At 40.7% G+C, this 24,973-nt stretch overlaps 3 protein-coding genes across 6 annotated transcripts; all 3 read left to right on the top strand.

Moving 5' to 3' along the window:
• Positions 1–2,349: 2,349 nt before the first annotated feature.
• Positions 2,350–2,574, top strand: RB195_019963 (uncharacterized protein; the record flags this gene model as incomplete). The annotated part of the gene is made up of 1 exon (XM_064188056.1): positions 2,350–2,574. One exon carries the CDS (start codon positions 2,350–2,352, stop codon positions 2,572–2,574), a length of 225 nt encoding a protein of 74 aa, XP_064043937.1.
• On the top strand, positions 2,354–2,792 carry RB195_019962 (uncharacterized protein; the record flags this gene model as incomplete). The annotated part of the gene is made up of 3 exons (XM_064188055.1): positions 2,354–2,369; positions 2,441–2,533; positions 2,686–2,792. 3 exons carry the CDS (start codon positions 2,354–2,356, stop codon positions 2,790–2,792), a joined length of 216 nt encoding a protein of 71 aa, XP_064043936.1.
• Positions 2,793–8,234: 5,442 nt separating this feature from the next.
• On the top strand, positions 8,235–24,234 carry RB195_019961 (uncharacterized protein; the record flags this gene model as incomplete). Of its 4 annotated transcripts, none has more annotated exons than XM_064188053.1 (15): positions 9,328–9,417; positions 10,999–11,034; positions 14,711–14,759; positions 18,605–18,698; positions 20,797–20,924; positions 21,019–21,175; positions 21,288–21,366; positions 21,445–21,591; positions 21,656–21,787; positions 21,856–21,930; positions 23,575–23,665; positions 23,743–23,844; positions 23,899–23,972; positions 24,085–24,148; positions 24,212–24,234. In XM_064188053.1, 15 exons carry the CDS (start codon positions 9,328–9,330, stop codon positions 24,232–24,234), a joined length of 1,341 nt encoding a protein of 446 aa, XP_064043933.1. The 4 variants fall into 4 exon arrangements, with proteins under 4 accessions (XP_064043932.1, XP_064043933.1, XP_064043934.1 ...); XM_064188054.1 differs by having other exon boundaries at positions 23,734–23,844; XM_064188052.1 differs by lacking the exons at positions 9,328–9,417; positions 10,999–11,034 and adding an exon at positions 8,235–8,270 and having other exon boundaries at positions 23,734–23,844.
• Positions 24,235–24,973: the final 739 nt, after the last annotated feature.

Here is a 24,973-nt window from a genome sequence, read left to right as displayed (position 1 = left end):
CGCTTATTTCATCACCTGTCGTACTGCTATAAAAGAAATAAATTCACTGGCGTATCAATCCACTTGGGATGCGCCAAAGCGTTTTTACTGCAATTTGTAATCGTTGAGGTTTTGGAACGCGTGTTGTCCTATACAATGATTTGCGGGGGCCAACTGATGATAAAGTCAATGTTCTTATCCCCCCAGACAACACTGGCATGCACCAATTTATCGACCCCAGAGAGATTGAAAGCTTGTTTGGCACTAGGGCGGTTTCGAACCATTGAACGAGTGGTAGAGATATGAAAGAGATCTTCGACGGCCGCTTCCGATGAAGCGACGTGGGTTATAAGTACAGGATCGCCATCTTGTTGTTCGGTAGCCTACAGCTCGCAACCCGCCCACCGCGTTCCATACAGGCTTTCTTGGTGAAAAGTTTTAATTCGTCATTGCATTTCTTCCTCACTCTTGCTTTAATTGCCTATGATTAGGATTCCTCCCTAGTCACAATGGTGGGAATTGACTAAAAGTATGTGCTGAAACTACGAAGTAATCTTGATCAAACACATTTACAAACCAAAGCGAACCCGTAGAAACTGAAATATGAGAGACGCTCAAACAGCAAAGGAAAGTGTAAGACCATTTCTGGACTCGCTCGCGCCTGTTTTCAGAAGGATAGTTACTTTGACATCGTTAACAACAGCATCATTTTCTTTCGACCGCATTGTCTCCCATCGATCAGGACGGATTTCTGCCCCGTACGTCTTTACCTCTGTCTTTGTTGCAATCCTCTGCTTTTTACCTACTCTCTCACTTGCCCGTATTTTAGATTAATTTTACTATACTTTTGATTTATATGGTTGCCTGAACAGTTCTAATTTCTGTTCGGAGTTTCTCTTATCGATTTTTGTTCCTTGTTCATATAGCTTCAGTTGCATACTTTTTTCGGTTTTCAGGTGACCAGAAAGCAGCAACATGCAATGTAACGATGTACTTGCAACAGTCGAATACGGGCGGTTTGACACGTTCCGCAGGAGAATGAAGAAAGAGATTTTGTGCGTCTTAAACATCAGCAGTCGATTCAGGTACCACAGCAACATTCAACAGCATTCGATATTATCCCTTCGCCGGCCCCCATGTATGTACGTCTTAGTCTTAGGCTTAGTATTAGGCTTAGGCTTGACCTGAGGCCCAATCCTGGGACTAGAGGCCCAGAAACTCGCTAGACACGCCTTGTAAGTGAGCAATATGCTCATTCATATATGTCATAAACATATTTGTAGCGTTCAGAACTTGAAATAAAGAGATTTCCAGCATTAATTGAAGAGGCGTGTTCTCCAAGGTCCCGATCCCACAGAGGTCTATTGCCCGTGATTATTGGTAGGTGTATGTTTCTGCATGTTGTGATGACGTAATATCTAACCGTAATTCAATCGTTCTAAACGACGCGAATGAAGTGAACGTCATGTTGGACTTTACGAAGAAGGAGAAGCGTTATAACGTGAGCCCTGTGACAAGAAATTACACCATCAGGTCGTGATTGTTCACTACCCAAAGTACAATTGGACGATTGTGATTGGGCGGCTCCTGATTTACGGTCATCGGTCATTCTGTATTCTGCAAATTATTGGCAGCATCTCGGAAGGAGTTCAAATGCGTGCCTTATGAGCGCGTTTCAGGATAGCGAACAAATACTGCTGAACTATGAGTACTCAAGTATCAGTACGATAAATGATGGCTGGGTGAGAAATCCATACGCAACTCGTGTGATCCAGATTTTGTGACACGAGTGTGATGTAGTCGCGATTCGTATGGCGCTGTGGTGATAGTGGTGTGATGTAGTCGTAATTATCGTAATTGTTCTCATAGAGGCATCTTTTCACCTCCGATCAGTCAGAGTCGTAGTAGCGAAATACTGCAGTGAAATGAAGATGTGCCGTGGTCGCAGCTAGTCCGAGGGTCTGCCGTTGCGATCCATGCATCGCTTAACGTTCTCGATTTGCTGCTATCAGCAAATCGGCTGGTTTCTTTCACGAGGATATGAGAGCAAATGCCTTCACTGCATGCGAACGGAGTCAACAGATGATACTCGCCAGATGTGTTTGCACTTTTCCATATATCCACATACACTAATTAATCTTATATCAGAATTCACATTTTCCACCAAATGAGCATTTAGGAGCCGCATTTTGCTAACGACATTCCGTTGCCAGTCGATGACGCCAACAACTTTTATGGATTGTTTTGGCCGCACATAAGGACGCAAACTATTTATTCCAGTGCTTATTGAGCTGAAGCGAAAACCCTATGATCGCTGTCTAGGCGTCGTTTTCGTCTGTCCTCGATTTGCCACACATTCTATGCAATTTTATGGATGCTATGCCGTCTACGTGGGCACGTGGTGATGTCCGATATGTTTTGATGTTGTCATTCATTAATTCATTAACCATTGCATTTCCAGAACTGCAGAACGAGACATCAACACTGCAGCCGATAGACATTCAGTGTATGGCTAGCACATTGTTGGCGATTCCAGAGAAGAGCGATTGGCTTGGTAGGTGTTCGAGAGCGGACGCCTCAGGACGTGCTCGATGAGCTGCGGAAGTACAGCAGTTGATATATTTAATTGTGTTTTTGTATAGTATCTTTCTGTGTACATGTATACTGTGCAGATTATTCATATGTGTTCTAATACATTGTTTACAGCGACCCTGCAACCACAACAACTAAAGCAATGGTTACATGACTTGGAAATTTTTACGAGCGAACATTCGGGCGAAAAAGCAAATTATCGAAGACGAAGCAAACTTTAGGAGTAGATGTGAGGCTCTAGTGTCTCGCTACCACGGCAACGTTTACGGATAGGGTAATGATATCCACAATCGAAATTGGCGTAGTGCAGTGTATTTTTTATTACCTAGCCCAGGTTAAAGTGGTAGATTACGAAAAAAATGCACAAAAATCGAAAAAGATTTTATACTTGCCAAGAACGTTCACACGGGTTGATTATGTTCGTATCCTGTATCCGTGATCACCGCCGTTGGCCAGGTTTCCCGCCCGTACACACCCGCGACAAAATTTACCATCAAAAATGCTGTATTTGGAAGAACTGATAGTTGCTTGAAGGAACTATCTATTAAATAAAGATATCTATGATCATGGTCCACGATTACCCCCTCCTCCATCTCCACTCTCTCCAGATTAGCTTCCCTGCAACTTCCTCGGTTTGCATAACGCCTAAGCGCACATTCCCCGAATTACCTCGTATTGTTGTTGGCCGCTAACCAACCATGGATATTAGCTTAGCTAGTTAGGTTAGCTTCCGCGATAATCTTTTTATGAAAGCGCGTCCCCTCACCTCTACCCTTCAAGAAGCAGCTATCGCACAAAAAGCAAAAAAATAATCGCTTTAGAACATTGTTCACGAGGTACTGATATTCCTGATCACCATCCTTGATTTCTCCCTCCAGTTTCTGGAACATGGGGCCTATTAAACTTATCCGATATCAGAGCGTTAAATTGTTCTGTGCGGAGTCGTTTGAAGCAACAAGTTCCTCCACTACACCACAGAAAGCCATTCAACGGTAGTAGATCGATGGCGATGATTGCGTGAGGCACACCGTTTCCAGTTCATCGAAGAACGGAGAACCCCGGCGTCCACAATCCACTGCGGTTCTGCTCAGGACCCAAGGCACAAATCGTGAAACATGACCGTTATGCTCTAGAAGTTTGTGCAAACTTGTCACTGCTCAGTTCTTCACAAGTGATAATTAACAAAGTACCAATTGATAAACATGTTGGTTTCCACGTAGCTGTTCTTTTCTACCGATACGGCGAAAAACATAGAGAACTACATTTTCCAAGTCCTCCCTTCTTGAAACCTCGGCATTGGGAGGTGTATTTATGTTTTCGTGTTATGCCAACGAGGTTTAAGTTGAAACTTCATTATTGACCTGAAGTTTCGACAAACTCGCCTTTACCAAGGGCCGAAAATGGTTCGAGGTCTTTGATGTTGATGTATTTAAGGGTATATAACAATATATAACATATATAAAATATAGAAGAACAATATACAATATGTAAGAACATATATATACAATCTATAAGAGCGCGGTGGTTCACCAGCCCCGCTAGTCGGTGAGAGTGGTCAGTTTGTTTTCTTTTTGGAGGTCTTGTGTGGTGTGCTTAGAACGATAACGAGGCAAAGAGAGAGAAGGAGTTTGATGGAATATGCATGGCATGGCATCAAAGACTTCGAATTGTTTCCACGCCTTCGATAAATACGAGTTTGTCGAAACGTCAGGTCAATAATAAAGTTTCACCTGAACCTCGTTGGCATAGAAAGAAAACATAAATATAGAGAACCACAATTTTCAACCACCTTGCAGTTACATACGTTACTTTTGAGTATTCAATTAAGGGTAGCGTATCACGAAAGTTACGTAGTTGGGACACGTGTTTAAATACATGGAGTTCGGGTTGTAGATTACGAAATTAAACATTGCCCCGCTTAATTTCCCCCTCTAGCCTTGAAAAACGGCGTGGGAAAGGGTTTGTTTCTACGATATGCGTGAAAACACTCCACCTTTGTTAGTGAGACGCGTGAAGACACCGGAGGGAATACCAAGAGGCGAGTTCAAGATTTGACAGGAACAAACACCTTTCCACGCCATTTTTCAACACCATTAGGGGGAGTTGAGCGGAGGACGCTTATATTCGTAAACCACACTCCGAGCTTTGTATTTTTTTCACAGGTTTCACTTTTTTCATACACGTTTTTGATACGCTGATGTGACGTGACGACGAGCGGAAATGAGCCCACAACTCGTAAAGAATAAACAGTAGAATCTAGACTAAGAATCCTACTGTGAGGCCATATAGCCAGAATTGTTTCTATATCCAAAACCATTCGTGAGGGCATAGTCCTTCAATTTGCACCGTAGCCGTCCCCCATTGACAGGATTTTTCGCAGGTCGTTAGGAACTTCTGGGAGTATCTAGTGAGTCGAATCACAACACCGACGAGTACACCAGAAATCAGCCGCAGCTATCACTTATCAGCGCATGACGAACGCTACTCCGAACGTCGACGTGCGACGATCACAGCCGCCATCCACGTAGCAGGCGTGCCGTGCCCGAAGGTGAGCAGAGCGCGGACGACGAGGGTCGCCGGGCGCGTGCGCATGCGACATGGTCAGAGATGCAGACGGTCGTTCGATGAGTTTTCGCCTATGCGCCTCGTGTGGTCGGAGGCATAACTGCCGAAGCCCATCGAGCAAAGAACGATCATTACCGATCCAGCGACGTCAATGGTCGTTCTTTGTGTCCTCGGGGAACTCGTCCAGATCATGGACGACTTTATCGACATCTCCCTTTGACCCGAAATCTGCTTTGGTCCGGTTTTTTCCTGCTTTTTTTCCTGCTTGTTTGTCCGCTGCGACATTTGTTATCACTTGTCATTGTTCTACATACGAACTGATACTAACTTGGCAGCAATTGGATTTTCTGGTGGAGATGAGCGTGTCAAGACATTGTCGTTTCTTGCCTATCCATTTTTTTCACCCGTGTTTTCTTCACAGGATTTAGTTCCATGGTTTTTTTCTTATTTGGCGGCGAGCGCGGTTTTTTTTTGTTCTGTTTTAGCAACAATTATATCATCTCCACGTGTGTACTTAGTTTCTGTTGAACGATCAAGCCCTCTACTTTTTCTTCTTTTTTTCCTCAATCGTGCAGTATTTTGAGATTGTTTTTCACTGCAAAAAGTGCGCGATATCCTTGAAAATGGCTTGTTGTGAATGCTGCTGCAGCCATTTTATCACATTTCTTAGTTTTTTCCTTAACTCCACATTTCGGTCGACTTTCTTATTCTTTAAAGCAGAGGAGGCGTTTCTATGTAATAGGAGAAGTTTTGTGAAATTAAAACTGACAATCCTCTATTTGAAAGAGAGAACGATCGATTTTTAAGTTTTAATATTTCACGTTTATAATTATATATAATAATAATTTTAGTAATTCATTTTTTAGGTTTTGATTATACTACAGGTCTAGCATTTCGTATGAATATTGTCTATTAATCACAAAAAGCCTACTAATTTTTTTTGACATCATGTTGTCCGAATTCTATAGGAAATAGCGTTCGTATTTCAGCATTCACAACAAAATTCTGGCAAAAGCTTTTTATTTAGAAAAAAAATCATTGCAGCATTAAAAAATAAATGAGGAAAAAATTGTCACATTCTATGCTAGTAGAACGAAGAAATAAATAAGCTTAACCAATATCGGATGCAGAATAGAAAAAAGGAAATTGCCTGGAAGTCATTGCTTCCCTTAATATTACTTCTTCAAACTCAATTGTATCATCATCATTATTTTACTCATTATCCTTCTGCAAATAATAGCTTTTAAGTAAAAAGATTCACATTAATTATTGTAAAATATGAATGGAATATACGAAAATTGTACCTTTTTCGCTAGATTCATCATGGCTCGCGCTTTATGAGTTCAGGATTTTGAAGTATTTTAGGAAAAGGATTTCCCTATGCAATGATGATGAACTCTTATTGATTGGGCGGAAGTTATCGTTAAAAACGTGGGTGTCGGATGAAACTTATATCATCAGTGATTGCTTCGGAAGAATACCGATCAATCTCCGATTGTCTGGTTTACGAAGAACTTCCGCCGATTGCTCTTGACGTTCGTTTCTCTCGCCTGGTGTCTGTGTTTGTTCGAAGTGCAGAAGGTTCTGAAAACAGATGAAGATGGTTGAGTTTATTACCCTCGATCTACTCATAAATTAGCGATTAGAAGGTGGACACGTAGAGCGTGGAATGTTCCGAGCAGAAGGTGAGCACACTGCATAATGGCTGCTGCTCAGTTGCTGCTCCGCTTATCAGTGAAAATTATCCACTTTTCGAATGTGTGGACAAGTTTCAGCAATAGAGCTATGTAGACCACCCGTGTGGAGTTGAGTTTCGCATGCCGATCCGCCCCTCACTTTCCATTGTTCGTAAAAATGTGTTTTGCACGCATGTGAGTCAATATTGTAAGAGAAGAAGAGATCCCAAAGGATGGGGAGAAAGGACACCACAAGAGTACGGAACGTAGACTCCGAAGTAGTTCTGATGCAGCTCCTATTCAACCGAATTCGATGACTGTCTGGAACTCAGAATCCTGCAATACCCGTTCGTCTGTGTTGATATCTCTTTTTCGGTTTCCGCACTCATTTTTTGGTTTGTAGATTACTCAAAAGTGAAGGAGGAGACAAGAAATAAACTGAAACGAGATAAAAGTAAGAACAAAAACAACAAAAAAGCAGTATAATTCTGCACTTTTGACTTCTTCCATCTCGCATAACATCCAATACTTGCTGTTATGTAAGTATAAGTACCGACCTGCGTTTTTTGGATGCCTATTTTCGGACGATGCGATCCTTTTTCGCACTAATCTTACTAGGTAGTAAATGCCAAAGTTTAAAAAAAAGCATAAACCAGAGAATCTGTGAAACTCGGAGCATCGAATTTGGATTTTCAAATTTTCAATTTTTTTTTCAAATTAGAACAACTTTTTTAAAAGATATATTTCTATCCTCGGGCGGTGAGGTAATCGCCTCCTTACTAATGCCTCGGCTCCTGTTGATATGGAAGTCCTTAATCTCGGATCCATAAAGTAGGAATTAATTTCTTATCTAAAAAAATTCTTGAAATTGACCTAAAGCGTTCTTTTTTGGTCCTCTTATTCATGAGTTCTAGAGAAATACGTGCACTGAAAATTGTTCTTGCGTCTTTTGTTAAATTTTTGATATGTAACAATGGACAACAGAGGGAAAGGAGCGCAAAACAAAACAAAACATCATGTGAGTAATCCTGTTTGCCCGGTGTTTTGATTGTTCGGATTTCATAGAATTGAAATGCGAAAGCGAAACGTCAAACAACAGAACGAGCATGTTGCGAAACGTTTTTGTTTCTCACATTTTGTTTTCCGATTGAAACTAAATGGAATTTAAATTAATTAGAATGTTATAATAAAAATGTCATCAAACGAGAAACACTGCGCAGTTTTTAGGTGCGTCTGTATTATTGCTGAGAATTCAAAAAAAAAATAAAAGAATGAGAGCTTAATTCTGGTGTTTGAATTACAAGCGTAAGTTTCCAACTCTGCCACTGTAACTATACATGTAACAAGGTGATCAGGTGAAAAAGTTTTGATCCACCTGACTCACGATTCTTAGAGATCAAAATGAGGTCCTCAAACATTCCAATGGAAGTTATATGGGTAGAAATAAGCGGTATTCAGGTTGCTTCTTCTATTTTTTCAGATGTACACCTTTTGGATAAAGTCATATGATTTGCTTCTATGTGAAGCAAACTTTCCTCTTACTTTTTATGATCAGTTTCTTTGTAGTATTTTTTTTTGAATTCCAGAGCTGATTATAATGGACGGTACACTGAATCACTTTTTACTTCTACAATCAGATCTTCAGTTTTACGTTACGTCTCAAATTGATATTTGGACAGAGCCTCTGAAGTACAATTGGTCGCTACCGTTCTTTTTCGAGAGATTTGAAGAAAAAATTTCTGCTGAACGCTTCGGAAGTGACATTGTCTTTTTGACGAGTGGCAAATGATTCGGGCTTCACTCATCTATTGAGACTATGTTTTTCAATTAACTTCTTGTATCTGATGCGTTCGCAACGTATGCGCTGAGGCTACACGATCCTCTTACAGTGTGCATAGATCGCATACGCTGTTTTGGTGCTCTGTGAATTACAATTTTCTGGCATAAACATAATTAACAGCTGAAAGGGAACCGATATTGCAGTACTCTTCTTATTCCAAGCTGCGTACATATGGAATTTCGTGCAAGAATCTCTGAAAAGTTGATCCCAGAAAACTCTTGCAATTTGAAGGAACGCAATATCTCTAATTGAGTAGATTTCACAAATATCAACTCAGCAAATTTCGAGATTATGTGGATGTTTTATCTACTGTAAAGAGGGATCAACATCTATTGGAGGTGAATGTGTGCAAAAAAAAAACTTCTCTTTGTCTTATAAAAAAAAGAAGAAAATAAGTCATTGATCGAAATCGTATATTTCTCCTCCACGAGAAAGCACGGAAATGAGATCTGAGTTTTTACCGGCCTAAAGTACGATTCTAAACTTACTTATGATAAATACTTGCGCTTTTAACAATTTCTCCTATATAATGCCGTAAACTCATTTACGTGCTTCTGGTTTTCTCATTCCCTCTACTCTGTGTCCTTTTAGTGCAACGAAAAAAAAAACCATAGGATTAGAAAAAGGCACAACTGAATATCAATTTTCTTCGAACGTACGCAAAGTTCGCAACAGATGTACATAAAGAAAGTATTCTTCGTCACTGCTTCATCACGTGCTGATCCGCTTGATGAGAGAGAGGAGACGAGAGAGGCCAAATATATGGTCTGTCAACTCGTAGAAGAAAAAAAAATCCCAATGTTTTTTTTTTTTGGGGATAAACTCCTCGTTTTATTGTTCTCCAATTCACATCATGTTCAGAAAGGTAAGGATTACATAAAATGTATTTGAGCACCTTTTCGTTTCGATTTTATCTTCAAGAGCTTTGAAATTTTCAGGTTAAAAAAATTCAGTTCACTAAGACTAACAGTTTTTTGACATTCTTATTTGGTTCTAAGCAATTCTAGCCGTTACGATTGTTAGACTTGAAAGATAAATCGTTCTTCTCCTTCTCCTAAACATTACAATTTTCGTTACTACTCCAACAATTTGCTTTATGTGTTATATTTTTATTTATTATTATATTATATTAATTTTATTTTATTTTTTATTTATTTTGTCAAGTTTTTAAACATTTCCTATTTTTATATATTCCTTATTATTTTTCTTAAAATGGTAAATATGTGAAAAATAAAATTTATGTACTTTTCTCAATTTACTGTCAGTTTTGGAAAGTATTTTTACTACAATAACCGGCTGCACCTGCCAGACATTACACATCCCCACAGATGTGCGATAATTCACATTTAGCTTCTTTTCCTGCACATGACTACAATCTAAACATTATTAAAATATATAAACATTCAGTGATTCATTGCTACCATCAATCTCTAAGAAAAATTTCACGAAGAAAGTACATATCACGTTGTGCAGTTCCGAGAAAGATTTGAAACCTCCTTATACATGTCGAAGGTTATCTACCACATTTGATTCGCCGAAGTCTATATTGATTCAGGGACTGATTCAATGAACTCCTCGAAATACACGTGTATGAAAATTTTAATATTATTGTTTATTGAAACTGCTAAATATGTATTTGATCGGCCTGCGCTCTATAGTCGCCAGGTGTGTTCAACCGCGTGGTCGCGACGCGTTTGCCGCAACTCACGCTCGTTATCTGCTTGCCGCACAGTGTTTCTCTTCGCTCTGATTTGACTCAGTCGAATCACCCACATAAGCACATTAAGTGTCGACTATACACTGTAATGAGAAATGCGAAGAAATTTTCTCAGGTTTAGAAAGGGAAAAGTTGTCCGGATTCACCATACTTTACAACAAAGTAATCCAGTCTAAAAAGAATCGGATATTTGTAACGTGAGGATTTCTCTAACGAATTATTACGTCAAATGGTTTGCAAACAAACGATCAAAGTAAGTTCTCAGCTGTTGTTTGTTCAGTTTTTTCCCTATCAGGTGTAGGTTTTTTTCTGCAAAGTTGCAGTAATCTTTCTTTTACAACGGAACTGTTCACTTGTTGCGCATTAACGTTCCAGAACACAATATATCCCTTGCCATCAATGTGAGACGTTTGAATTATTATCAGTCGTTAATAGCTGGAATTGTTCTTCTTCACCTAGGCAATTCACACTTTTATGTGTTGTCGCTTAGCGGTGCGCTGATGGCACTGTGTCACGTGGGGCTAATTCAACTCGTTTTTATCTGATGGCTTTTTTGCGTTTCTTTTTTTCTCTTATCACTTTGTTTTCGTCAGTACATACTTGTGAGGTTACGATATGCATTCATCTAGAACTACTTCTGTCGGTATCGGAGCTTGCCCGAAATGGTCAGTTTTGGTTCCATGTATTTCTCGGTACATTCATCGTTTTTTCTGAGCTCCTACAATGAAGATGTTTGTAACTATGCAAAATTCCTTTTTTTTCAAATATATGCCAAATTCTCAACCGTTGTGTTGGAAAACTACAAATGTTCATCGTTATCGGAACTAACTTTAGAAAAACACCATGTAATCGAGAATATTGACATTTCTTTGCAAGTTTGAAATTGCAATCGTTACCAGTGACTTCAGGTTCGTCCACAGAGAATTCCCTCTCTACGCCATTGTGAATGACTACTTCAAAATCTTTTTTTTTTGTAGGGATATTCTTTGTTCTTTCAAACATATTTTCAGTCGGATTTCCATCATTTTTATTCTGTTAAAGAAGGGAAGTTGACATACGATTCACTTACAGATTAGTAGCAGTGCGGATGCACTTTCGAATGGAATTTGACGTCGTACGGCTTAGCTTGGTGTTATCACGAGCTTTTTGCGATGTTTGCTAGTTTTGCCCTTTTTGTAGCGTTAGGCTGAAAATAACAGAGTTGGTGATAGTGCTTTCTTTTTGAAACAATATGAACGAACAACGCCTAATTCGCTTCTTTTCGTACATTTTAAATATTTTTAGTTCGCTGAGAAAGAACAAATTAGACTCATATTCTTTTGACGGTTTATCAATCAGTAAACAGCCGTACTCGCTAGACGTGTTTCAAGGCAGTCTGTCATGAAATTTTGGATGTTTGGATCTCTCGTGGACAATATAGTGTTCAGAGTGTAGATTAGGAGTACAAACGTGGCCAAGCTCAATAAATCCCCTTTAATCGTCCTGAAAACTATGTGAGGGACGGCTTTAGTTTCCACGAAGTACATTAGAACGCGCAACCGTTCTACACGTTCCGGCCTCCTCAACAGCTTATTCGTTTATTTTACCTGAATAGGTTGCTGAGGAGAACTCATTAATTTTCGGCTTCTTGCTCGTGGACGCGGCGCGTGTGCGAGCGTGATGCGTTCTGACGTAACTCTTGGGAACTGCGGGCGTTTCCTACACCGTTTTTCAGGACGATTAGAGGGAAATTGACCATAGGGCCGTTCTTATACTTATATATAATGTACACCCACCCGAACTCTATATTGTCCATGGGAGATGCAAACGTCCAAAATTTCATAACCTCTAATCTGGCGAACGCAACCTTTCTGCTACTCGTTCATTCTTTCTTGGTACTCTCTCGCGTACTTCTGTCCTTTGCCCACCAAAGACCCGCAGCTCCCCCCCCCCGGCTTAACATGTTCGGCGCTGAATATACTCACACTGAACCTCGTCATAATTTTCGTTCTTCGTTTACACAGGTCTTGTTCCAAGAGAATTCTAAATTTAAGTGCTGTTGTGGAAAATTTCTTTGGAAATGATTCAACTATGTAGCCAATTCCAATCTTCAACATTTCAACGTCAGCTCCACCTCCACGCCCCTTCCTGTGCTTCGACCCCGTCTCCGTTTTTAGACGATTGGCAATGAAACCACTTCACCTTTGGACGATAGGCGAAAGGACCCCTTTCACTTCTAGACGATTGACAAAGCGATCCTCATCACTCGAAGTGCACCGCGTGAGCTAGACCCCCTTTACCTGAGGAGGGTCCGGGTCCTCACTATCGCACCTATGGTTATGCGAATACTGTGAAACTTTCACATCCCTGCCGAAAATAATTTGATATTTTCTACGTAGAAGGATTCTTTTTGTAATGAACACCGAACATTTACGCCTAAAGCATTTCTTTCCGACGGAACGGGGGAATTTGAATATTTGTAGTAACCCCGTGCCGTATCCCGTAGCGTAGTCCCTCGTCTCTCATGTCACAGTGTTCTCCTGCTATACCAAAGTGCAACCATAAATCAGCGCTATATTCATCAATTTAGGATTTCACTTTTGATGAAGATAGTAACTACTGCTTATTTATCTACAACTGCGAATTCCAAGGTCCAACTCCTAAAATTTGTATAGTTGACGTCGAATGTGTTCAACCGGATAAGCGCGTTACCACTTCAACTAAGCCGGGGGATAAAGGATAAAGTGCACGGGGTTGATCAATCTCTTTGTGGATGCGCCTAGGCGTTCGACTTCAAATCACAATCGTTTGAGGTTTATGATCGTGTGTGCAGCCTTACAATGACTTTGCCGAGTCAGTGTGCTTAGTCAGTTTTATCTCCTCAGACTCGTCTGAGGGGACCAATTTATTGACCCAAGGAGGACGAAAGACTTACTTAGCACTAGAGCAAGGGCAAAGGGAAAGGAGGAATTTTTGTCAAGCAAAGAAAGAGTGTTTTTAGACCCGAACAGGTTGCATTAACCTGGTCGGGTGCTTGGTGGCGACTATAGAGCATTTCGCGCTAGCAGCTTTAGCCGCAACAGGCTCAGTGCGAAACACCGCCATAAGTTTTGTTAACACGTCTAACATCGGTTAAGGTCAAAGTCGACGGTGGAGAACAGCCTAATTAGTTTGTGCATATTTATGGTAGGATCACTACATTTTGCTGAGACTTTATTCAAAGGCAGCTTATCACGAAATTGAAGTAGTGCGGAAACGTAATGGAAAACATAGATTTTGTGGTGCAGATCAGAAGGTGACCGTGCTCACGCTCAGATCCCCCGAATCGTTCTGAAAAACGGCATGGGAACGGTGTTTGTTCATACGAAGTACGTTAGAACGCATTCTCTTGCTCACGCTTTGGTCCCCTTAGCTGTCTATTCATTGGTTCTACTTGAATAGGCTGGTGGTGAGATCCCATTGATCTTCGACAGTTCGCTCGTGGAATCAGCGCGTGCACAAGAGTGAAGCGTTTCCACGTATTTCGTAGGAACAAACGCCGTTCTCACGTCGTTTTTCAGGACGATAAGAGGAAATTCTGCGCGCCCACGTTCATGCTCCGAATCTACACATCGAACTCTATGTATTCAAGCTGATTTCTGTGCTATACATATTTTATGATACGCTGCCTTTAAAGACCGGGGAATGAAACGCTGCTGTACATGGTGCCCCTTCGCCAGCAAGCCCACCAGGTTTCCATAATCGATTACCATTGGGATTTGTTAAGCACAGACAAATGAAAAACTGATTTTGATTTTTCAACAACAAAAAGATGGATTGAGTGCAGTAATCACTCTTCCAAATAGCGTTATGCCAATGCCGAATGAAAAGTGTACCTTGTCACTTCACATGGTTCTACGAACTGATTTATTCGTACGAGTCGTGAGATTTGCACGCATTATTGTGTGTGTTCACTATTGAATAGAAACTAGCACTCAATTTGTCGGCATAGTGTAGCGTGCGATAGTTTTTTTTAACTCCTTTGTATAATAAATTTCAATGTAAAGAACTGATATCCGGCAACATATTTGTTTATAATTGTGTTTCTTTTTTTCGAATGCATAACAAAAGTTTTCCTTTGTAACCGTGCAGCTCCTAATCGCACTTAGGACATTTTTTTTTCATATCTCATAAAACAACACAACTTTACTCCACTCCCTATTTGTCGGAAATATTATTGAAGACAACAAATACATACATATGGTACAAAACTGTCCGTAACTTGATGATTTTGTATTTTCAAGTAACCATTTGCCTGAATTATTGATTACTCGTTGATTTTTCCTCTTAATAGTTGGAATGACTAACTATGATTAATTGCAGATGATGGCCCATTCGGTTGACTATCAAAGTAGTTCAAAACACGAAAAAGGTGAGAATATTTTCATTTGTTCTTGAACGATCAATATCCATTTGATTTGGGAATGGGAATATTGCGGTTTCAAAAAGCCTATCTCTAATCGAATTCATTGATGTTCCTTGGAGAAATAGTAAAACAAGTGCACTTTTCCGCTTCTCAGTGCGAGCTGGTATCCCACAGCATGAAGTTTTTTTTCTCCAAACGGAGTCCATGGTCATTGCGTAAATTCCAACATCCTAGTGTGTGTAACCAGACATCTTCTCTGTGAACTACTCGATATTTGAAGCAGTTTCTGCGACGTTCAGATTTTTAATTGAAGAAAAATCTTGGTGGAAATGTTTTACATTCTCTTTTAGATTTTTTTTATCTGTTGTAATACCAAGGTAGGAAATTCCAAAAGAAACTTTCACGGAAAAGAAAAGAGTTGTTGAATGGTTTGTAGTGCATATTATGTTTAAGACTAACGCAAATTATTTAAGAATAAGCTTTAGTTTCTTGTAAGAACTAATTTTAGTGTTAATCCTAATGCAGAAACTGTGTAAAGTAATCAAATATTTCTGAAAAAAAGGCTCTTGGGTAGGGTAAGAGAAAACGATGAATATGGCGGATCTTTTGAGTGCTCATAGTTATCCGCGAGGGCGGCGTGAACATTAGATGGACGTTGAAGTTGACCAAGGAAGTCGAATTAAAACTGATGAAAAAACTAAAACGGATGAATAAGTAAGAATTAACCCGCTCATGACCATCTTCTTCTTACCTTCTGTTTCATTCCATGTTTTTTCGTCGAATATCTAAAAAAAAACTATGTGCTAGGAAGTGGATCTGGCTCCCAAAGTTCTACTCAGACAGTAGCCCAAGATGATTATTTTTATTCTCTATTTAACAACGAAAAAAAATCTGAAACTAAACACTTTAGCCTCAAGCACGAAGTTGTTTAAATTAAAGGTCAAGGTTGCCAAGAAGGAATGATATGAACCTTGTAGTCTGACGGTGTGAGCTTTTATAAATCATCAGAAAAAAATTATAAACTTAGAACTTATGTGACGCATATCAGTTCCTTTTGATGATCCTCTCCTCATCCAATGCTTCTTCGTGCAGTCATCGTAGGCGCACGCTCGTTCCTGGATGAATTCTGAACGTTTCATGCTGGTTCTCTGGTAATGTCATCCGAGCGAGAGGCGGAGTCCTTCAAATGGCTTCCGCTTTTCATTTGCACAATTCTTATCCGTTCCGACAGGTCCTGCTTGACTCTGTTTCCACTGAATTTTATTTCAATTTTTTGATGAGTGCGTGTATTTTGAATTGAGTGCTTTCTTTCGAGCATTTCTTCTCATTTCATTTCAACTTAGTTGTTCTTATTTCCTGTTGTTTTTTCGAAATGATAAATGAGCTATGAATAAATAAAATATCTGGTGGCGATTCTTAGGTTCTGCGTTCACGTTCTTTATTGATTGAACTGGATCAACGAGACAGAACTGCTTGGCAAATTTCTTCACCATCTTTTATGAGATTGTTGCCTTAGGTACTGAGAAACTACTTACTGAATTTTCAAAGTGATGCTGGTCCCTAACAAATTCACGATATTTTGACCAAGTAGATTTAAGAAGATTATATCCAAGTGATTTTGACGGCGACTACGTAGCGTCTAGCACAAAAGTCCTGTCCTAGTCCTTCCAAAAACACAGAAAGAAGTGAGGGTTTTCATAGGTGCTTAAATTTTTTTTTAAATGTGCTGTGGGTTCTTTGTACTCTTAGTATTGGATGTAGATATGTCTACATTAAAGAATTGGATATTTTTTAAGCTCAAAGGCAAATATCGTTTGACTCCATTTCCTGTTTTTAGAAAGAGTAGAGTTCAACATCAGTTTATGTAGGTAGGAAATATTCAAATACTTTATATTCAGAACGAAAAAAATGACATTATATTGCTGGCTTTAGGTGATCTTGATATTTTTGTTGTGCTTGGAAAAGCTGTGGATTTCCTCAAAAATGCATCCCAAATAGAGACATTGTAAGGATGGTAGTATGTAATGAACTGCAGCATGGTCCACTTCCAATGTGCGCATTTACAGATATTTATCGGAGGAGAGAAAGGGCAACGCGGAGCGAGCAAGTGCAAGTCTGGAGGCGGCGTTTGCACAATTTTGCTGCGCGCGCTCTCACGTTTCGAACTGCAGGGCACCATTTGTTGTCTCTGGGCAGGTGGATTCACTGCAGCTGGCTGCACCGTTCTACGTTTGGAAAAAAGCAGAAGACGGTTTAATGGCAGTATAACACGAAAATGACGATGTTGGGATCTCTTCTCCCCGTACAGATATGGTTAGGGCTATTGATCACGAGTATGAGGTCGATCAGGCCTAATTCCCTCCAATCGTCCTGGAAAGCGGCGTGGGAAACGGCGTCGCAGATCGATTTTCCCTACGAGGCGCCTGGTAACGTGTCACATACGCGGAGGCAAGACTACGCGCCGCGTCAAAAAAGTAGTGCTACTTTTAGTTCCAAAGGCGACTACTCACGCTTTACATTAGCCGGGTTTCGCCTTTTGGGAACTGACGAGCTTCTAAAGATGTAAAAGTTGTAGAATTTATGTTTTTTTGTGGATGTATGCGGTTTTCTCCGACTTCATACGTATAGAAGAACTTTTTGTCGCTCCGTCCACTATAGTTCACGTGCTAACGGAGAATCTCATAGTTTGTCTTACACGCGACAATGCATCCATCACGGAGATTGCGAATTTTTGATCGAATTTGGGATAGGATTTCGCGTGTATTTTGCCCACGGTAACAGTTTTACGCAAGGTCGTAGTGCTGTGGCACCCCTACTCAAGTTTGCAGTCAAGATGGTGCCAGCTCTAGGGATCCCTCCTTGAGCGTCACCAACCAACCAACCAACGTTTGCGTAATTGCACCAGACCTCTGGTCGTTTTAACTCGACTGTATCTGTTGACTTTATGGAAATTTTTGTAGGACTGACTACAACTTGAATACAAGAATTTTTGTCGCACTGCTTACAACTGTTAAAACATTCTATGCGGGAAATATATCGGTGACGCTAATCTTTTAAAATGCTTACACTGCACTCTTTCTGACATCACCATACTGTTTGCCTTTGTAATAATGACACAAAACTGTTCCCATATTCATGTCCAACACATCGCAGGCTGAATTTGAGGTAACTCTGGGAACTATTTTAGTTATAGTTCGTGTATAGTGACTGCTCAGGGGTTTGGTGGTTTTCCTGTCAAAATGACATGAAACACGCTGCAGTTGCGTATGCGGCTGCGCTAGAACCGGCGCGGTGGATAGAGCGGTTGGAATCGAGGTGGGACCATCACGAACTGCACCAATGAACGGTGGTGGCGAGGGTCCTGGATCGATCCTAACCGCTGCGCTCCACCGCGCCATTTTCTGCAACCCCAGTAAAAGTTTAGCTTGGAATTGTTAGATCTATGTCCGCCGCCGTAATTCGATCAGATTTTTCTCGCACTTTTTCTTAGGACACGTTGGTCATTAGAAATTAGTTATATATGGTTTTTTCTGCTTCAAATTCTCAAAGTTATATAAATCATGTGGATTCTATCGAAATGCTTTCTTGACTTTTGTTGGAGGAAAATGTAATTATTATGGTAATCAATAGTTCAATTCTTAATGCACTTTCCTTCATGCAGGGAGCATTTGTAACGTCGATACTCAAGTGCAAGTTGTCACGCTTTTTCACTTATGATGTGTGACTTATTCGCGGAACAGATGTCTTGCCCAAGTGCAATTCACAAATCAAGGGCGGATTCTATCACTGATCATTCAATAGCAGGGATTAGTGTGTTATTAAAGCAAACCGTTGATTTAATCACATTACAGGTATAATCGGTGACTGTTTAATATGTGGAGAACCGAGCACTGGCAAACACTATGGCATTGTTGCTTGTCTAGGATGCAAGACATTTTTTCGGAGGTATATGCTACTTTTTTTACGCACACATTCTTTCTCTTATAATCCTTTTCTTTTTCCAAATCTTTTTTCCAGCGTTCCACGAATTCTTCTGGTTTTTTTCCTTTGGACTTTTCATTTTTCGCGCGGTGTATTGTGTGTTATGTACTGTGCCAGAGTGCTTACTGGTTTTTTCTTTGATGGATCGGTCGCAAAATGAAATTAATAGGCCTGAAGCAGAATACCTATTCGTTAAAAGCATCACCCCACGAATCTGAGGTGGTACTGATTTCAGGTGGAGGATTCTTATACGGGATAGTAGATTATGGAGAGGTGGGGTGATTCCATCCATTTATTTCTAATTGCCGTGAAAAACGGTCCGGAAGATGCGGCGCGTACACAATGCTGGCGCGCTCCAACCGAACTCGTAGAAAATAGCACACCGGAACGCTCGAAGCCGTTTCTTGCGAGCCGTTTTTTTACGACAATTAGGAAGAAATGGACGGAATCATCCTTCTCTCCATAATCTACGATCCCGTATACGAATACTCCACCTGAAGTCCGTACCACCTCAGATTCGTGGGGTGATGCGTTTAAGCCAGCAAGTTTCTTTTTCGCGGATGCGCCATCTATTTCTCAGTCCTCTTCGGAACCGATTGATGTTTTAAATTGGCCGCTATTATACACTGAAAAAGAAATCTGATGGAACCTACTTTTCAGTCATCTCATTGTTCTCGCTTTTAGGCCATGGCCATTCGGGACTAGCTTTTATTGCTCCAGCGGACAGAAAAACGACCTGGTATCAGTTGAATATGAGCGACTCTCAGGCATTATTCAACCACTAATGCCTTCGTCGGCGTCACGATTTTCCAATTACTTACGTTTTGAAGGATAAAGGATAAAGTGCACTGCGTTGACCAACCCATATGGGGCTGCACCTACGCGTTCAACTTCAACTTACTTCAACGACTTCAATTTAGAATTGTTTAAAGCTTCTGAACGCTTTTCTGGCTTATAAATCCGTATGCGGAGTGTGTCCTATGTGTTAAATCAGTGCTTTTGTCCCCTTAGATTAGTCTGGTATCAATTTTTCGATCCCGGGGTGATGTGGGACTTGGTTGCCAGTGAGGTGGTTTCAAACCGTCGATCTTGCAGTCACAGCCGAATCTCTTATTGACTGTGCTACAGCGGCCCTGCTCCTCAGGAAAATGTATTTGGGGGTAGGGGGCGCTCAACCGCGCGCTTATGTCTGGAAGCCCTTCATCTTTTTTCTCTTATTAACTTAGCTTGCATATCGCAGATTCTGTAGTACTAATGCTTAGGTCTTACGGACCCGACTGTTTAGTTATTTGCCTCCAGAAATGAAAACGCAGTTGAGTGCCCTTCACCCAAGTACTTTACCCCACTTTTCAGTATAAAGACATTTTCTGCTTTGATCTATAATCGGGTCAAAACGACATGAAACACGGTGTAGTTGCTCAAGCTGCGCAGTGGAGACAGTGGTTGTAATCGAGGTGAGGGGTCACCGTGAATTGCAGCGATGGGTGTTGCTGGCAAGGGTTCCACTATGATGTTAACCGCTGTTACGCTTCGAGCCTTCGCTTCAGCCGCTTGCGCAACAGCACCGTGTTTCATTTCATTTTGGCCCAACTATACTTCTCAGAAACAGCGGCAAAATTTTCGCAAGCAAAATGGAACACAACGCAAGGGAAATGCAGCCGGTATAGCTAAACCTTTCTTTGGAACGTTAATGCTCGGAGCAAAAGGATGAAAGGGTAAAGTGCATGGTGTTGACGAATCCTTCTGGGGATGCCCCTATGTGTTCAACTCCAATTCAGAATCGTGTAAGATCTATGAACACGTACATATGCAGCCTTACCAAATGAATTGGGGATGCTGGCCGATGTGTCAAATCAATGTTTTTATCCTCCCAGACAAGTCTGATACCAATTTGTCGACCCCGGAGAGATGAGAAGCTTGGTTTTGACCACGGTAAACCGTGAACCTAAACTAAATCGTTCCACTACACTCACCCCTACTTACGTTTTATTGGTTGTTGTTTGCCATAATCAGTTATCCGAACTACAACCTCATTCCAGTTGACATTTATTCCTTCTTGCAGAGCTGTGGTGCAGCGACAGGACACGCTATGCAAACGCGATAATCCATGTGATGTAACTCAAGCTGCTCGAAAAGCCTGCCGTGCATGCCGTTATAGAAAATGCTTGGAGTGCGGAATGAGCCGAGAAGGTATCTTTTACCACTTCGTTAGCAGTTGTGTTCATGACAAACCTAGAAAGAGGCAGCCGCTAAGTTCACGTTCGCTTATGGCGAGTGCTTTCAGCTTTGCAACCACGTCGTGATTTGATCGGCTGCCGACGAGTTAGATCGCGGCCAATTCCACGCACACCGTCACCTGCCGAGGTTTCTGCCACAGATCCAACCAAAGAATATTTGCTGCAGCTGATTGAGAGGCTCACCGAAATCGACCAAAGAATTAGGCAAGTGGCATGCGTACAGATGTACTTTTGTTTTTCACTGCTTATTGTATGTGCTCTCTAGTACAGATTTTAATCTTCTCAAATGTAGAATGACTGGTCATGAATCTTTCAGAAAAAGGAAGTTTGAACTGATGAGGTCGAAAAAGGAGGCCATGAACCTGGCCGAAATAGTTCGTGCTGGCACTGATTACGTGAGTTAGAGTTGGCTGCCTGTTACTGAAAAGTAGACACGTTTTCCGTTTCCTCATGAGAAAGAAAGAATGTTACAGGATGATAGCAGCAATAAATTGATGATCATTCTTGCTAAAGATATTTCGCATGTGACGCAAACAGACTTGTTGATGATGTTGGAATGGGTTCGGACGCTTCCATGTTTCCCGCCTCTAGCTGTGGAAGACAAAGTCACACTTTTAAGAGTGAGTAAAAAGGACCAATCCAAGGAAGACTTTTATTTGTTAGTAGCTGATTATGAACGTTCAGCGTTTCGCCGTACATCATTTGGTATTAGAGCATGGGTTTTTCACTGCCAGCAGCAATATGGAAGATGTCTGGTTAATCTCGAATGGAACATTCATGCCTCGAGACGTAGAGGTTCTCCCCGAAGAATATCGTGTTAGATAATCTTTTCGTGGCGGTGATTTTACTACGTGAATTCGTTTTTCAGTTATTCATGTTTTTAGTCATCAATAACACCAGATCGTAGATGGAGGCAAGAAAAGCTCTACAAACATATGACCGATACGTGTATAGACGAGGTGAAATTTTTCGTACTTCCGAATTTTTGCCTTCAGTGGTGTTAGGATGAGCTGTACGGTGTTGATCAACCCTTATGGTGATGCGCCTACGCATTCAATTCAGAATCGCTTGAGGTTTATGAACAGCCTAGACAATGACTTTGGGAGGCTAGTGCGGGACTATTTAGTTATTTACTTCGAGAAATAAGGGTACTCGGTGGCGCCCTTCTGGAAGTAAATAACTAAATCAATCGGGGACCTAAGACGTGAGCATTAGTCTTAGAGGATCTATAACATGTAAGCTAAAGTTACTAAGGGAAAAAAGTAAGATGGAGCGTCCGAAAGATTGGACTTGACTTAGCTGCTTAGTCGGCGGGTTGGTGTTATTGCCTGACGCGGTTGTACACATCTTCGCCGAGGTGTGTCGTCCTTGAATATAGCACTACCCGTCCTCGATCTAAAGCTCGCATAGAATTCGTCCATTCGTCACAGTTGCATATCATGCGAGGATTGGTGTCTCGCGTGAACTGTCTATCGACGCCAAGTGACCCGTGGACCTCAGGTCGACATCTCCAGCAGTCCAGGGTAATGAAACGGAGTTGTTACTAAATATTCCATGCTCCCTGTAGTTTTCTGGCCTATTTAGGTTGAGCACTAACAATGTGCTGGACGACAGCATCTTTTTGCAAGATCTCGGTAGCTTCCGCCGTATAACTGTGCAAGTTACATAGCTCGTACGTGCCCAGAGCGTACACTCAGATGCCTTATTGCATTTAATATAAGCAGTCCCGCCGCAAGAAGGAAGTAATCAGACTCATATACGCAGCCCCAGAAAGATTTAGTAAATGTTACAAAGCGACCTTTTGTTGTTTTCGCCTTTCGCCTTGGAACTATCCAAACCAACTAGAATAATGGAAAAGGCGCTTTCTAAGATATCCAAACCTCCTCCTAATTGTTAACTCACCCGTCACAATTCACCACTGATAAGTATGCTGAGGATTCGTGTGACAATACCACTGCTCCGTTTAATCATTAATTCTGAAACATTCTGAAGTATAGGCATACATATCATAGTGCCTCAGCTTTTCTAGATAGGACCATAACCTTCTGACTGCGAAAAGTTACCTGAATTCCTCTAGTTTCGGAAATTTCATTTCAATTGGCTCACATTAACGCATTTTTGTTTTCGGCACTCCGCACGGAAATGAGCAGTATTGGGAATTGTCTGGTGCGGGTTACATGTACGTCGTTTTATAAGATCTCGCATTCTTTACATGTTAACCTAGTGCTATTCTTTGATTGCATACGCTACTTTTAGGTGAGATTCTAAATTGGCCTAATATGAAAATGATATGTCACTTTTTTTGGCACTACCATGAAGAGCAAATCAAAAGTTAGACAAAGAAGCGTGTGTTAGTATTGGTAATGCTTCATGTACTACTTTTTCAAAAATGTGTTACATTCTTCTTTCCAAAGATTTTAGATTTTTTTTGTGAAATTAATGTCATATTCTGCTTTGCTATTTCTACTTCCTTTTTCCTGTTTTTACATATAGTATACATTCGAACAATATTTTTCCTATGTTTGAGGAGTTCTTGTCACTTCTGGGGACATCACACAAAGCATTTGGAATTCAAATCAGTTACGTGAATAGCTAGCTTTTAGGTCGCTACTCCACTCAGGCAGCTTCAGCTTCTACCGCAAGAGCTGGTCGTATTGAAAATCATCATGCTGTTCAATTGCGGGAATCATACAGGTACTAACTGGTTGAAAACAGCTTGGGATTGAATCCTCTGGCCTTTGCTGTCAGCATTCAAAGTTCAGAAACCTCAGAAATTTCGGACGAATCGCGCAAGGCCGTAATAGCATATCGCGACCAAGTGATTTCTGCTCTGTTCCAATACTACCAACATATCTGCTACCAAAATTATCCTGGTGAGCGAATGAAGTCTGTGGTTATTTTTGGAAAAAAAAAGTTGAGACATTTAGAGCGATTTGGCAACCTGATCCTGATGATATCCGGTGTAACATCAGCTGCATCTGCTATGCTGGAAGGTTATCAGGTTTGTTTTTCTTAACATTGAACTAGGTTTGAAATTGATTTCGTTGTTTGCTGGTGTTGAATTTCGTGCCAGTTTGATGGTTTCTTCTCTCATAATTATTTTTTGAAACCAGGTGATGCGTTTGTTCAAGATCGTGACATTCGACAGACTTTCCCAAGAGCTGCTTTTTAACCGTGGTTCGTAGAATCGAGGACTCTTTCATCGAAGCGTTGTTAAGACTGCCAGTTTTCTTTTTTCAGATCTGCTAGGCTTTAATTCTTAATCAATATAGCATTCTATGTTAGAGTTCAGTGGGCGTCAAAACCTGTACCTGTGCTCTCATTCCCAAGACAGGAGCTCAGTTTTTTATAATTCAAAGATAATTTTTCCTCTTCATTCCACCACTATACTAACCATTTTATTTCTTAAAATCTAAACGTTCAAACTATTTGCTTATGATATTGATTGGGTAGAAAGTACGAGCTCTGCTAGCGTCCTCTGTCGTATAGATCAGCATCCGTAAATTAGGAATTTCGCTCCTACTTATGATACTTAGGATTCGCTCAAAGCGAGTATCTTCATTGTGTACTCGAAAAGCTCACTGTATATTTTTATGTGCCATATCATATACTTTATTATGTTTTGTGATTGTTTGTTCTACTCTTTTTTCAATGTTAATCAATTCTTTGCATCGGGTTCTCGCTTGCCTCACTAATGAAATGCTCAACTATTGCCATTTGGTGACGTTTTACCTCCAACAACGCTGTTTTCCCTTCTCAGAGTTTTATGTGAGAAAAAGAACGTTGTTCTGTGAAGTTTGTCTGTTGAGGTTGTGAGAATGTCCATGCTTTATAAATATTGTGCAAAAAACGAAAAGGCTGTTTTGTTTCATTGGCAACTTTCTGGAATAGTCCGCTTATGTTCATGCGGTTAAGATTTTCTTCTCGATTTCTTCAAACATCCTGCTCAGTGGAAATAGAAATTTGATCTACTTGTTACTCTCATATTTCACAAACGATTAT

This window comes from Necator americanus, chromosome II, assembly GCF_031761385.1.
Source record: "Necator americanus strain Aroian chromosome II, whole genome shotgun sequence".
Classification (NCBI taxonomy): domain Eukaryota; kingdom Metazoa; phylum Nematoda; class Chromadorea; order Rhabditida; family Ancylostomatidae; genus Necator; species Necator americanus.
The sequence above is the reverse complement of the archived record's forward strand: the minus strand, read 5'-3'. Positions and strand labels throughout refer to the sequence as shown.